The following is a 15385-nucleotide window of genomic DNA, read 5'->3' on the forward strand; positions in this document are numbered from 1 at the left end:
CACACACACACACACACACACACACACACACACACACACACACACACACACACACACACACACACACACACACCGAGAGAGAGGGCGTTCTATTTGTTATTGCTTAAAACTACAACTCCCAGGTGCTGGAGCTTCTCACAGGCTGTTCCGTGACTGCGCAGTGGCGCATAGACAGCGCAGTGAGTGTGCAGCTTCCATCTGGTGGCAATATTCTTCAATAAACAAATAAATTATTAATAATAATAATAATGAAAATACTCACAGTATTGTTTGTTTTTCCTCATCCATAAGTCATATTTTCAGTTAATTTCCTCACAATTACGATCTAACAACCAAACATTTTGACTTTTGGGTCAAAATGTTGTTAGAGAAACTAACTTCTGTAAGTTTTTTCAATATTCAGGGTTTTTTTTGGTCTTTAAACTGTGCAAATAAAATTAGTCTTTGTGTGTTTTATTACCGTTACTTTGATGACGTCAGCAGACCGTTACAGTACATAAATCCAGTTTTCCCTACATATAAGTAGAATGCTCTCTTACAGAGGCATAATGCAGCTTCTGGGCGTTAATATTATGATACATGGAGGTTTACTGTTATGTGCCCTCCCCTCTAAAAGCCGTGCCGCCTCCCGGTGTTGCGCCTCTGCGCGCTCCTTTACGGTAGTGGTACTGATGCGGGATGAGTCAGGCTATATGATGCTGCTGCCATTTCATCAGCAGCGAAAGCCTCCAAACCCCGAGCAAACACAGAAACGATACCGCGGGATTTCCCTCTCACAGCCTCGTAGACATCCTCTCAGCTCGGAGGCTCGAAACAGAGTACAGAAGCCTGCTCGCAGTTTATTCGCGGCTCCGAGCGAAAGCGCAAGATCCCTTTTTTCTGGTCGCACCTGCACTTGGATGCGTTTTTCTCCTTTCAGCACTCAATCGGGCCTGACATTAAGGAGGAAGTCAGCCCTGAGTCCTCAGGGGCCTGCCGCTCACCAGCCTCTGTGATCCAGCTTCCACACAAACATCGAGGTTTCGCCGCTTTTGGGTTGTTTTTGCGGCTCCCTGAGCATCGATCCCCCGGACTAGCCTGTATCATGGATCCCTCAGCAGCCTGAACAGCGTGACAAGAGCGACCATTCTGTCCCGAAGCACTCCACTGCTGCTCCAAGTAGGCTGTTTTCCTCTACTGTTTTATCTCCGTGTCTTTGTGGTGTCGCGATAAAGGCGATGGCTGATTAAACCGAAATGACTATTTCCAGGCCTTTAGATTGCTTTGCATGGATGTGATTGAAATTCATAATAGCAAGAAAAGTCGCCTTTGGAAGAAACATCGTTGTCTGTTGTTTGATAAACAACATCAAATCGATGATAAGTCGTGATTTTGCGCACAAACTCACCTCAAACACGGATAAATTTACGCAAATAAATAAATGAAGCAAAGGGATCAATAACAACCCCCACCCCCCTACGCATGTAATCATGTCAGTCTGAACCGCAGCCATCTGTAAATGCTGGATATGTGAAACCCTGCGTGTCGTGTCGAACCCACGAGCTGCCCATCCCGGCGCGAGAGCCCATCAGGCTGCTATTCAGCAGGGATTCAGCCTCTAATGTTTGCATACCTCCCGAGCTACGCAACCTGACTCCACAGAGACGCGCATGGGGTGATGGGAGGCCGCGTGCTCGCCTGATGGCCTGGTCGGGAACAGCTGTATTGTGAGGATCTGTAGGGGACAGGGCTGCTGTACAGAGAGCAGCATAGCTTATGTTATCAAATCCCTTAAGTCACATATTTCAGGAGACGTTTTGCCTCTTAAAAGAGAAAACACAGAGCTGAATGGACTAAATAAACATAGTTCAGAATTGAATTACTATTTCAGTTTACATTTTTCTGCAAACCCTTAATGATCTGATGTATTTAATGTCGTATACCATGTGCAGAATATGCATGAGTAAATATATACCTGTTCAACTGGCACATTAACAAGAATATCTAACCAGCAGCAGCTCAGTGCATTCAAGCATGTAGACGTGGTCAAGACAACCGGCCGAAGGTCAGACTGAGCATCAGAAAGAGAAAGAAAGGGGATTTAAGCGACTTTGAACACGGTGGTGTTGCTCGTGCCTGATGTTTGAGTATTTCAGAAACTGCTGGGATTTTCCCACACAGCCATCTTTAGGGTTTACAGAGCAGCGGCAGTTGTCTGCATGAAAATGCCTTGTTGGTCAGAGGAGAATGATCAGAATGCTCAAATAACCACACTTTGCAAGCAGAAAAGCTTCTCTGAATGGTCTACAGCAGCAGAAGACCACATTGGATGTCACTCCTTACAGCTAAGAGCAGAAAACTGAGGCTGAAATTCACACAGTCACACAAACAACAGACGGCGGGGACAATAGAAGATTGAAAAGATGTTCTCTGCTTTGTGTCTTCATTTTTATGCTTTGACATTCAAATAATAAGGTCAGAATTTCGTGCAGACGACATGAAAGTATGGATCCATCACAGCTTGGATCACCAGTTTTGGATGATGGTGATGTAATGGTGTGCTGGATGTTTTCTTGACACCCTTTGGTCCCTTTAGTAGTCAGATTGTTACATTAATATATTTATTATATTATTTTAAGACATGCTTTAACATGTCAGCACCTGTTTAGAGTGGTATTTGTTATTGCGTAGCTATCAGAATCGATTTTGGATCGAAGAATTATTTTGTATGAGAAGTGGCATGGAGCAAAGAGCAGATAATTACATTTGAAAGGTAGAGGAGTCAAAATAAAGTCACACGAACTACTGGAAACATTGGGCACATTTCAAAACTCCATCTATAACTGAAGAACTTAAATGTAGTTAGTTACCTGTGACTGGTTTAATTATAGCTGCAAGAAAAATCAGTCCAATCAAAGCAGTTGGTTATATTTGTAATTATATCCCCCCCCCTGAAAAAAGCAGGCTTTGATTAAATCAACAGTTGTTGCCATCAAGTGACTAAAGAAGCGTAAGAGGATTCCTTCTTATACCCTGTGGTGTTAATCATATCACACAGGCATGTGAGCAAATTACCAGTCGAAGGTAGCGACAATAGCTAACAATATCAACAGTATTGATGTTGTTAGCTTATGTTTCTATTTGTTTATTCCTGCTCTGTCCACTCTGCTGTTTCTCATCTAATCTTATCTTATGTGCTCATTGCCTCTCACTCAGTGCTGCAGAAATGAGCCCTAAAGCCCAGAAACATGTTTCTGGGCCTGCAATCTTAAAACAGATGTTTACAATCCTCTTGAGTTTGTTCATATTAACCGTGGAAAGTGAAAAATACCAGGTTATAATATAAAAAGTCTACAAATGAACAATAAAAAAAACACCACTGGACGTCCATTTACATCATATGTGGCCACAGAAGCTGTTGAAGACATGTTAAAAGTAAAAGTCATCTTACTTCCTGCGCTTGGATTAAGGCTTCAAAAATTATAGCTGTGTGAGTTTGTGAAGATAATCCTGCAGAATGAGACTTGTAAATATCGCAACCTTTTATTAATTTTAGTGATTATTTCTTGTGATTATCCCCAAAAATCCCATCGACTTTTCATCAAGGGAGCCCAGGTATTTCTAAGTATCCAGGCTGGTCTGCAAAAAACCCTCCAAAGCTCATTATTTTGTCACCCTGTGGGAGCTTGGACATGGCAGCTCAAAGAACAGGAAGTGAAGGGTCAGATGGTAGCATTTGGTTTGCAAAGAAACAACCACGCTTAAACCAAGAGGAACAGTAAGATGTGCACTTAAACAAACAATCTAATGTTGTTTGTTGATTCCTCTCTTCCCTCGCCTCCTCCCTCCCTCCCTCTCTCTCTCCCTCCCTCTGTCTCTCTCTCATGTTTGTGCACCAACAGCTCGTACTACAGCAAGTAGACCAACACTTACAAGCGCACCGGGGAGAGCTGCAGACCAAGCCAAGTCATGGAGGCAATATGGCTCTATCAGTTCCGGCTGATCGTCATCGGGGACTCCACGGTGGGCAAGTCATGTCTGATCCGGCGGTTCACGGAGGGTCGCTTCGCCCAAGTGTCCGACCCAACCGTTGGGGTGGACTTCTTCTCCCGCCTGGTGGAGATCGAGCCGGGCAAGAGGATCAAGCTGCAGATCTGGGACACCGCTGGTCAGGAGCGCTTCAGGTAAGTGTGTGTCTGGAGCTTTACAACGAGTCTGCGTTTAATGTGGTGTTATTTCCTTTACATCTTTATGGAAATATTATTTAAATTTACTGGAGGTGACGCATGGTAATTTAAAAATATATTTGTTTAGCAGGAGAGGATGCGTTTATATGCAGCAGAAATAGTGACATGTGTGCAGGGTGTGTCAGGAGCTATCAGTGTTGTGGTTTGTGTCGTTTTAGGTAATTAAGAACCATGTAAGCGCTCAGAACTAGACAAACACAGCCTGGATGTCTCAGAACGTGAACCAGCAATAATTTGCACAGGGAAAGCAGGCATTCAAATGAGCTCCAGGGTCATGTGCTCAGAGAAAACAACCAGAGCGTTTGTTTCTAAAAAGAAAACAGTTGCAGGTGTTGCTAAAACCTGATAGTCGTCATTTTGGTGCTCCAGGCGACTCTGAAGTGAAGTGAACTGCCTTTACAGAGAAAAAAAGCTCTCAGTTGCTTCAGATGGTCTGTTTACATGGTCATAGTCAGATTACACAAACCTATGGTGTGTAATATGGTGTAATAAAGGTGTAATAAGGGAGAAAGAACAAAGAGTAGTTTAGTAGTTAACACAGGTCCCACAGTGCTGCAAACTGCTTCCTGAGGTGCAATCACATACAGAAATGCAAATAGTGGCTGTTGTTGTCGTGTCCCAGTGTCCCCTCCTTAGTTCCCAATCCCTGTTGTGGTCATTTTTTTCCAGAAAAACACATTTGTCGATTTCTTTTTTACATTCCCGCACGTCCAATAGTTTCGACAATCCCCTTCCAGGAAATTGCTGACAACAGCGATGCTGCTGTTGTTATTCTTTCACTGATAAGTTCAAAAACTGTGATGAGAAAATACCCAGAAATGCACAGGAGGAATCAACAGGACTGAACAGGTCAATCACAGTAGTTGCAGACTGCATAACTGTACTTTGCTGCGTATTTTCAGAGAGCATGCCAGTGTAGGGGTTTGCAGTTATGACCTAGATTTAACACCAAAGTATTAAACCTCTCTCAGACTGATTGAGATAGGGAAATTATTTTTAACTAATGAAAGAGTTAAACACACATTTTATTAAATGGGAGTCTTTGAAATGCCAAGTATGTCATGTAAAATGTACATGTAAAAATATGTAACTGACTAGGAAGCCAGCGTTTAATATGCATCCTGCGATTAAAGCTGAGATTTTCATGCTGAATGTCCCGACACAAGCCCAAAGTGAACCAGGGAGCTTTTGGTTATTAAGTCAATTTGTAAACAAGTATGCACTTATTTATTTTATTTAAGGAATCAAGCGATCAGCAAGTCTGTTGTAGCTGAAATGCGATGACCAATTAAAATTTTTATTTCAATCATTTCAATTTACTCATTTTATTAAAATCTTTATATTTTTAAGTGTTTTTATTTCTCATGCACACTCTGAAGTTTTCTAGTGTTCATTTGAACTGTCACATCATCTTTCAAATATCTTTGTGCCAAGCTAATTGATTAAAATGCTGATTTAATATGTTAGATTAAAGATGTTTCTCCATCAGAACAGAACCTACAGTACATGAAGGGTAAAAAAGGGTAACGCATAGCTATAATAATGTATGCCTCATAGCGGGAAAGCACTTTCACACATGCACGCACACACACAGCACAGCTCATCATCCTAACAGAAGAGGACGGGTCTCACCTGTCACCATGATGAAAATCTCTATAGCAACCGCAGCAAGTCCCTCCGAGAACGAAGGATGTCTCAGACCTTTTTCAGCCCGAACACCACGAGGCCTTTTCCTAGAAATAAATCTGTGATACAGTGACTTTTCTTAGAAGCACTTCACACAGATAAGTAGCACTTTGCTTCACTTCTCAGATGATTTCCTCATGAAATCATTTTTTAGTTTCGTATGCTAGCAATCAGATTTTCTCTAATATAATATAATATAATATAATATAATATAATATAATATAATATAATATAATATAATATAATATAATATAATAAAAAACAGTAAGCCATTCTCTGACAGGTTTATGAAAGTGTGTTTGGTGAGAAAAAGAACAGCATTTGAGAATATGGACAATTTTGACTTTGTGTTATTGGTTTTTGGATGAGAGCTGTGATGTCCGTGACACAACCTAGTTGATTATCTTTCAGCTTAGGATATTGAAAAACTTTAAAGTCGTGGAGGAGCTGGCAGCAGTGCACTCAGTGAAAGAGACAACAACAGGAAGTGATTTGTTAGTGGGGCTAAGTCCAGGCTTAGATAGGCTTGGGCTGCAATAGGATAACTGGCAGGTGTTATGATCAATATGTCTATAAATCTGGGAAAAATGTCCAACAATTTGAGTTGGGTGCAAGATAAAGTGACTAACAACTGAATACGGCACTGAATAAAAGTTTGTTACACTTTTGATGGGGGAGGAGACTGAACATGGTGACATAGGCTGCCACACAGCTGTCAGGTGGCTCAGCCTGAGCAAAGAGTGTGGAAACTGAGAGCAGAATTTCAAGAAGAGAAGAAGAAAGTCAAAGACATCCTAGAGCTCAAATGCAGAATGGAAAGACTAAAGACCTAAAAACCATATTTTCATTCGAAATGCTCATGACAAGGTTGTAGCTTCTTCAAAGCTAGTTGGGGTACAGCATTTTTATTCACATGCCAACAGTGAAGATGCTTCATGTTCTCCTTGAAGAAGTTTTATAAATCGAGATATAGATCCTCTCTCAGTGATGTTTTCCCACAAGGATCCAACTCAGATATTGAACCTGACTTTAATGCACTTGTTGAAGCCTGTCGATTGGTAGACCCACAAAACCCCTATACAGGAAGTTGATTTCGGCGCTCTGATAAAGAAAAGTCTTGATCCCGGATCCTGTGAGTGTTTCCCAGTAGATAATGCAGGGTTCTTCAGCTGATGTGGATGAAGGGACTCGTCCAGCCTGACTGCCTTGAACAAGCAGGTGTCTTCCCTGCTTGTCCTGGTATGAAAAAACTCAAGTAGCCTTGCAGGTCAAATTTATCAGGAATTTCCTTTGAGTCTTGGCAAAGGATAAGCACACAAAAAAGAGAATAATCAAATCACATGAATTCTACTTATTGAAGTAACTCACTCTAAGCTAATGTTCATGTTGTTCCTATCTTTGGCGGAAGAGAGGTTGGTGGTGAGATGGACACTTCCAGCACTGAAGATGTGCTTAGTGCTCTGTTAATGGTAATAATCAGGAATGCAGGATTCCTTGATAAGTCCCACATCTTCACAGAGGAAACCTTGAAAGTCTTGAGAATCTGCAATCCACTTGGAAAATGATTAAAGTCCAAATCCTTCACAGAATTATAATCCAACATGGCAAAGATGATGATGAGCAGAAATAAAGCCAAATCCAAGTCCGATCTGTAAGTCCAGTCCACCATAGCGCTTCTGCTGGAATTTCCAACGGTGAACTTCTGGAACTGCTCATCTCGCAGGGCGCCAGAGACCCAGAACGCCTCCTGGCATCCCAGTTTATTCTTTGTCAAGTGCCCACTCACTCCACTTCTCTCTATAATAACTAGTCAACCAATCAGGTGTTTACATAAGATTCACTGATCTTCAGCCCCACCTTATCACTCACTCTTTATCTCTCTCTTTAAGTATGGAAAATGTCATTACATTGGAACAAGTCACCCACATGATCCCACATGCATACTGTACTTACTAAAGGTGTATTAATCAGCTGGTAATATTAATTTTATAGCACTGTGTATCTGCCAACATTTATAAAATCAGTAGGTACAAAGAGGCTTGAGGCTGAAAACTATGAACAGAGGAGATGGACAGATGAACTGTTTCCTAATAACAGAAATAGAGGACATTATCAGCCTAATAATTTATCTACATGCAGCAAACAAGAATTTAATCATAAATTTATTCATTTGTCACTTGTTTGTCTGGTTATCGTGTATGTGCTGGAGCTGCAGTGGCACAGACTGCACCCAGATAATCCTTCAGTTATTACACTATGGTTGACTAAAGTAGCTGTTTTAGGAAAATATTTAAAAGCCACTATTTTGGGAACTTGTGACGCAGCAGTCCTTGCTTGTTTTAATCCACCACACAGTCCTCTGTTCACTTCTTCTCCAGCAGCGATGCAGATCTCTTAGTCATTGTTGTTTCATCTGCGTGGTTCTTGCTTCTAAAAATACATATAAACTATGTGTGTGTCCGATCAAATGAATCACTCTCCGGCTCAGGTTTTTCTGCTATCCACTCCTCCTCTCTTACTGTCTCCTCTCTGTCAGCAACTCCTCCCTTCTTCCTCTTTCAAGACACGTCTCTCTTTCCGTCTCCAGCTTAAGCCTCTAATTGTCCTTCCAGTTATATTTATATTCGCATGCAGTCTGTGAGGAAGAGAGAGAGACGTCATGAGGCAGTCGATGTGTCCCTGCGTGCATGCAGGTTGTCGCATCTCGTCAAAATCTAGCAGCACTTTCCCTCCCTGTCAGATTGTGTAGAGGAGTTACAGTTATATAAACCACAAATCCAGTTTCCACTTGGTATTAAAATGATACCCTAATGACACCTCCATCTTTCTCTGCATTCACACCTCCTTTCGTTAGGTTTATCTGTTTTATTACTGATATGGCTTATTTTTCTATTCATCCTGAACATATAATGGGTATGTTTATTTTTAAAATCAAGAGAAAAATGTATAAAGTGCAGGGTGTTTGTGATGTACAAGCTGCTTAACTGCTGCATCAAAGACTTTTAATGTTTTTTGAGGTAGACGAAAAATCGCTGCAGGAATAATTTGTAATTAATGTATTTCACACAGTAGTTCTGGATTTTTAGCAGTTCACTACAAATGTTTATACAATCCAAGCTAAGGACAGTGTTACCCAAGATGAGTTATCCAATATGTCCTGTCTGTTATTAGTTTTTTTCTGTTGAAACTTTTTAATAAAAATAGTTTAAGAATATATTAATAGTTGCTTACACAGACCCAGAGATTCCGCGACCGGCTGTGAGTAGTTGTTGGAGGTTGTTTTGCAGGTACAGTAGTGCAAAATTGGTATGTAGTGCTGCACCGAAATCCTCCTTGCAGCTGCTTTGGTCACCACCTGATTGCTGTGGTTGCCTGTAGTTTGCATGGAAGACTCTACTCACCACGCAGGGGAAACTGTGAAAAGTGTGCTGCAGTAAATTTGAAGGAAAAACTTTTATTTGAATGATAAATTTCTAAGTTTCACTACAGCTTGGGGAGTAAATGACGAGCGTTTGCAAACAAATTGGTACCTTCGAGCAAAACTACAGGCAACCATGTTAGCTAACAGGCGAGCCAGGATACAGCAGTCTTCTGTACCTACAAAGCTGTTTTAAAATAAATCTGCTGAAAACATTAAAATGTAATTTAGTGTTTAATAAATCCACGGAGCTAAAAGGTGCTTAAATAACTAACTTGCTACAGTTTCTAAATTTAGCCTCATTTGTTAAAATTACAATCAGTGTTTAAAACAATTTGCTGAAACAGTGATGTTACACCCTCGGTCACAGCTGGTGTTGAAGTGATTTCTGTACACAACAACGATCCTGACTCACAGTCTATTAAAAAATTACATATATTTTTTGCACTAAGAAAGTTAAATGCATTTGTCTTGGTTTTTATTTTCAAACAACATTTGAAAACACTTCACTTTATACAAAACTGAATCTACAGTCTGTCAAATCATATGATAGTTACAATTTGATAGTTTGTCAAGCTTGTAAGGACCATATATCTCTAAATAAATATCTTTTAATGGGCTCAAAAATATACCTTTATCTATATTTAAAAGATATTTTGAATATATTTACATTAAAAAATAAAAGCTGAATTAAAAGGCTGAAACATTCTGTGACAAATGTAATTGTCAATATTTACAGAGGCATTTAACAATGAATACAAAATGAAGGCGATGTATTACAAAACAGCTGGTTATACTTTGTAAATTAGATCAACCAGAAGATTTCTTTTGAATGTTATTCTGAAAGTGCTGAACCTGCATCGGTTCTACTCGCCTGTTTTATGAAATGTCTCCTCTCCATCATCAAGGCTTTGTGAATGTAATAAATGTAGTTATTAAGACTATTTCTCATTTTACTCTTAACTCATCTGCATCACACATGTGATCAAAACGGTTAGCAAGAGAAAACTTATCTGTTAAAGTGATACATTATAAATGGCTTGTTTCCATGCTAATGCTAGCTCTGTTTCCATGCAAAGCAGATTGTAACTGCTCTAAGAACTCCTGTCACTTTCCTGTCGAAGACCAGAGGTTTATCCACAATATGCATCTGCAAACAAGCAACTGTAAGCTGCTACTGACTACAATAGCTTGACTGCAAGCAGAGTTAATCCTGCTTCCAGAGATGATTACCAGCTTCGACCACAAGATCGCAGTGATTTTAGGATTGGATACAGTTGAATACAAGACTTACGAGAAAACACAGAGATGAAAATAGATTTTTACATTTTTATTTATTTGTAAATTTCGCTGGACAAGCAGAACTTGCTTTGCTTGACCAACAGAACTCGATTTATTTTCTTTGTGAACTTCATACATGTTCTTTGCAAACAGAAAGTATATCCACTGGCCACTGCTTTATCTGTTTAACTTCATATAATCAAATTCTTGTGTGTTTATTATAGTTGGTGAAATAACTGCATGTAGTATTAATGTTAAATGCTTCCCTCTATTTTATGTCCTTTCCAGGTCTATTACCAGGGCTTACTACCGCAACTCTGTGGGTGGGCTTCTCCTCTTTGACATCACCAATCGCCGATCTTTCCAGAATGTCCATGACTGGCTGGAGGAGGCTCGTAGTCATGTCCAGCCACATAGCATCGTATTTCTATTGGTGGGCCACAAGTGTGATCTGGAGGCACAGCGGCAGGTGTGTACACTGTAAAGTAGATTAAAACTGGATCAAAACAAGCACTTTCCCCTGTTGTGAAAGGTTACGCACTATGCAATACAATGAAGTCACAGTTTTGAAAATAACTTTTTTGTTCACATTTATTTATTTGTTTTTGTTTGTACTTATTTTGTTCAGAGGCACAGTTTATTGTCTTGGGTCAGTAGGCAGACAGAAATAAAAATATATCCCCTCTGAAAATTAGACAGCATCTACAGACATCTACATTAATATCCCACCATCGTGAGAGCAGGAATAAAATGAAATGAACGAGGAAATTATGCAACGTTTCCCATATTAGCCGCTTACCCCTATCTTGATCTGCCCACTTTCATAACTTTGTGTTAGAGGGCTCGTTTACCAGCTTTTCAGTTGCCATCATAAATTGGTCAATAATGCTTCAGCTTTATTTTGTAACAGTTCTGAACAGTCATTATCTGTGAGTGTGGAATCAGGCCTATCAGCAGAATAACACACTTCAGAGTAACTGGAGACTCTGTGACCTTTGGAATGAAATAGATGATACATGTAAAATAAAAAATTTAAACTGTTCTGTGCAGGTTTGCTCAACTCAACTCAACTTCAAAGTACTTTGAGTAAAATGCAATATCAGTGCGCTCAAGTTCAAGGAGTGTTTTAGCCTCTTATTGGTTTGGGATTTTTAGTTGTGCTGGGTTAGCTTAGGGCATGTCACAATATGATGCATAATAATGTCTTGATGTGGAAATATGCAGCTGAAGTAGTCACTCAAATTTGACTTTGTGTGCGAATGGCAGTCCAATCCAATAAAAACCTACAGCTTGTCTTCTTAGTCCTTGCACTTCCTGATAAGACCATTTGTTGTTGAATTGCTATCGTGGCACTCAAATGTGTTTTACAGCCACTACAGGAGATAGCGTCATTAACTCACTTAGCTCATTTGATCTTGTAGGTGACCCGCCAAGAAGCAGAGAAACTGGCTGGGGCGTATGGGATGCGCTATGTTGAGACGTCAGCCCGTGACGCCATCAATGTGGAACACGCCTTCACTGAGCTGACCAGAGACATCTTCGCCCTGGTTCGGTCTGGTGACATCACCATCCAGGAGGGCTGGGAGGGTGTGAAGAGTGGGTTTGTGCCCAATGTGGTTCACTCATCCGAGGAAGTGACCAAGAGTGACCGCCGCTGTCTCTGTTGATCTGGGAAGACTGAAGATAGGGGAGTGAAGTGGATCAGAGAGGGGTAGCTGACGGACTGAGGTGTCAGCCCTCTGACTGAAAACTGGTGGTAACCCTCGTTGTTCTTTCTTAGAAAAGACACAGAAAGGGATGTTTGGCATATTTTAACAAAAAGGCTGGTAGATCATGGAGAAGAACACCTTGAATGTGGGTGTAAGACTAAAAATGGTTGCGCCCATTAAAGATGCTCATTTGAGGGCTCCCTTTTCTTTTGTTTTGGGCTTCTTTCCTGAATAAATCTCCCTTGCAAAAGCCTTAGAAAGATGATCCATTTCATGTTTCTTCCTCCGTTTAAGTCTTCGGTCACCTCTCTGCTCCCTAGCCTTCTCCTCTCAATATGCAATTACACGATCGCACTGAAAGCTATCACTCCTACGTTAGTGTCCAACATCTTTTTCAGCATTTTCAGTGTAGCGTACTTAGATTCAACCCCTTGATTATTTGATTAGCATCTACAGTACTGTGCCAAAATCTTGAGTCAGCCTAATGTTTTAAATATTGTGTTTGGAAAATGGGAAATAGTTGCAGTAATGTCCTAAAATGTGCAAATACACAATCCCAAGACTATCCCACTCTGCTTCAGTTATGTTAAGATCCGTGCTTTGGGGAGGCCAGTCCATGACTGATATTGCCGCACTGTGTGCTTTTCTATCCGGGTATATTTGTACTGCATAGGAAGTGCCTTTGGGATCATTGTCATGCTGAAAATGCAGATGCTTTCCAGATGATATTGAGTGGTGGATCATAGCATTTATTTTGACAAAATCTCCAACACCACTGGCTGGAATGCAGCCCCAAACCATGGCAGAGCCTCCATCATGTTTTACTGATGGCTCTTGGCACTGACTGTTGTACTTCTCTACTGATGTCCTTTGCACATGTGAGAATTTGAACCAAAAATGTGAAATTTGGATTCAATGGTCAATAGTTCAGTGGCTTAACAACAACCCCCCAACCCCTGAAAGACCTTCAGAAAGGCTGGACAACTATTGCTCGAGACCACATTAAAAAATGACAAGAAAATCTGGCTCCATGAAAGCAAAACATAGAGAAATGAGAGGCTACTCAAGATTTCTGCACATTACTCTATCTCCACTTTCAACCATCAAAGCTCAATGGAGACGTCCTGGAGGTCCTAAATATATAAAACGTGATTTTGTTGCTATTTTATTTGACTTTGAAGCAGTTTAGGCCTCCTGTAAGCTCAGTGACATTGACTACATGGTTACATCCACTATCATTTTGCTAAACACCATACTGCACATCCAGTTTCTAATGGACTCCTCAAGCAAGAAAAGTCAACGTGTACAGCTGTGTAACCCAGGTGGATTCTTGTAAAAATTTTGTGCTGGTTTACCTTTCAATGAGACACTTTTTAAGGTGGATTAACAGGAGCGAAATGGAGCCAAACAGCACCTTAGTAACCAAGTTCGTCTTAAATGTGGTACCATTTGGGGCATTTGAAGAAGGAAAACAAGCGACCTAGGCAAAAGAAACAGATACATTGGAAAGAGATGCATTGAAGGGAAATGGACTCCACAAAAGAACCACATTACCCACAATGCAAGACGAGACAGACAGAACTGAAGCTTCTAATACAGGGGATACTATTTTTTTTTCTGAGCAAGTAGTATACAATTTTTTAAATGTGTGTGGGTAAGTGTATCATATCTAACTTTTGTTTTTAATTTAACACAAAGCTTCAAGTGGATGTCACTGCCATGATTACTTGAGTTATACTATTTGTAAGATGGCCATGAGGGTAGATTTAAAACAAAGGGGAACATTTGAGATCTCAAATGACTATATTTCAAACAGTCTGAATTTGAATGTGGATATATAATCATTCAAATGTTGTTAAAATATGTTTATGTGTGACCTAGAGGTTTAAGAACGTGAAGTTTTAGCCACATTTAGCCCAATTTTACTATAATTTTAATCTTGATGCAAAATTCAGTATTTGTGGGTTACTTGAATGATTAAATCACAGCTGTCTGCCTTATGTTATATTTATTTTTGAGGGATACCTTTAGTAAATTTCTTTAAAAGGCTTAAATAATAAATAATTACATCATCATTAAGACCAGAGGTACAGCTACTTTGCCATGAATGGAAATACTGACCTAACTACAATAACAAATTTTTATTTCTGCACATTTTTGTACAACTTAAGCGAGAAACAAGATGTTAACATTTTGCACAGAGACTAGCTTTCACCCTATTTTGACTGCTAAGCTAAGCTAACAGCTGCTAGCCTCATCGGTCCTTTGACTGAACATATTCTGCAAAAAAACCCGATTGCTTTTAAAGTAATTTTACTCTTAAATTAATATTATTATTTTACACTATTACAGTTTTTTTTTTAAAAATACCAGACAACAAACAAAACAGTGAGTAGAGAAAATCAGCAGGCAACTTTCTAGCCATTTATATGTCATGTTCTGCAGAAATCAGCACTGGACTAAATATAATACTCTGCTTACCCTGACCTACATACCCACACCAGTCACTTTGTTAGGTACACTTGTTCAGATACCCGTTAATGAAAATATTTAACCAGCCAATTGTGTTGCAAAAATGCAATGCATTTTAGGTGTGTAGACACGGTCAAGACAACCTGCTAAAGTATAAACTGAGTGTGTTAATAAAATAAAGATATCTGATCCCAACATAGGGTTGGAGTTACATGTTAGACTGCCTTTAGTGTGCACTATGAGAATGGGAGAGAAAGTTAATTTGACTTTGAACATGGCATAGTTGTTGCTGCCATGTAGACCATCTGATTATTTCTGTTGCTCTACTGAGTTTATAGAGATTGATGAGTGTGGCGGGGCATGGCCTGCGGTGCCGTGCAGAGGAGGCGGACGCACCGCCACAATGAGAAAAAGAGAAAATATCCAGTGAGCTTGAGTGAAAATGCCTTGTTGAAGTCAGAGCTCAGAGGAAAATGGACAGACTGCTTCGAGCTCACAGGAATTCAACAGTAAACCACCCGGTACAACCAAAGGATGCAGAAGACCATCTTTAAATGATCAGTGTGGAGTACAGCAGCAGAAGACCACACTGG

General features: G+C 40.1%; 1 protein-coding gene across 1 annotated transcript; it reads left to right on the forward strand.

Moving 5' to 3' along the window:
• The first annotated feature begins 632 nt into the window (after positions 1-632).
• rab39bb (RAB39B, member RAS oncogene family b) lies at positions 633-14679 on the forward strand. The gene is made up of 4 exons (XM_005941930.3): positions 633-1158; positions 3882-4163; positions 10900-11080; positions 12033-14679. Exons 2-4 carry the CDS (start codon positions 3949-3951, stop codon positions 12276-12278), a joined length of 642 nt encoding a protein of 213 aa, XP_005941992.1. The 5' UTR covers positions 633-1158; positions 3882-3948; the 3' UTR covers positions 12279-14679.
• Positions 14680-15385: the final 706 nt, after the last annotated feature.

This window comes from Haplochromis burtoni, unplaced genomic scaffold, assembly GCF_018398535.1.
Source record: "Haplochromis burtoni strain Fernald_Lab_line unplaced genomic scaffold, NCSU_Asbu1 Contig_319, whole genome shotgun sequence".
Classification (NCBI taxonomy): Eukaryota; Metazoa; Chordata; class Actinopteri; order Cichliformes; family Cichlidae; genus Haplochromis; species Haplochromis burtoni.

Bases quoted from the DNA above. Each gene is read 5' to 3' on its own strand.
- rab39bb (XM_005941930.3), top strand. From the start codon at position 3,949: ATGGAGGCAATATGGCTCTATCAGTTCCGGCTGATCGTCATCGGGGAC. The intron at 4,164-10,899 runs GTAAGTGTGTGT...TGTCCTTTCCAG, and splicing joins GCTGGTCAGGAGCGCTTCAG to GTCTATTACCAGGGCTTACT. The intron at 11,081-12,032 runs GTGTGTACACTG...TTGATCTTGTAG, and splicing joins ATCTGGAGGCACAGCGGCAG to GTGACCCGCCAAGAAGCAGA.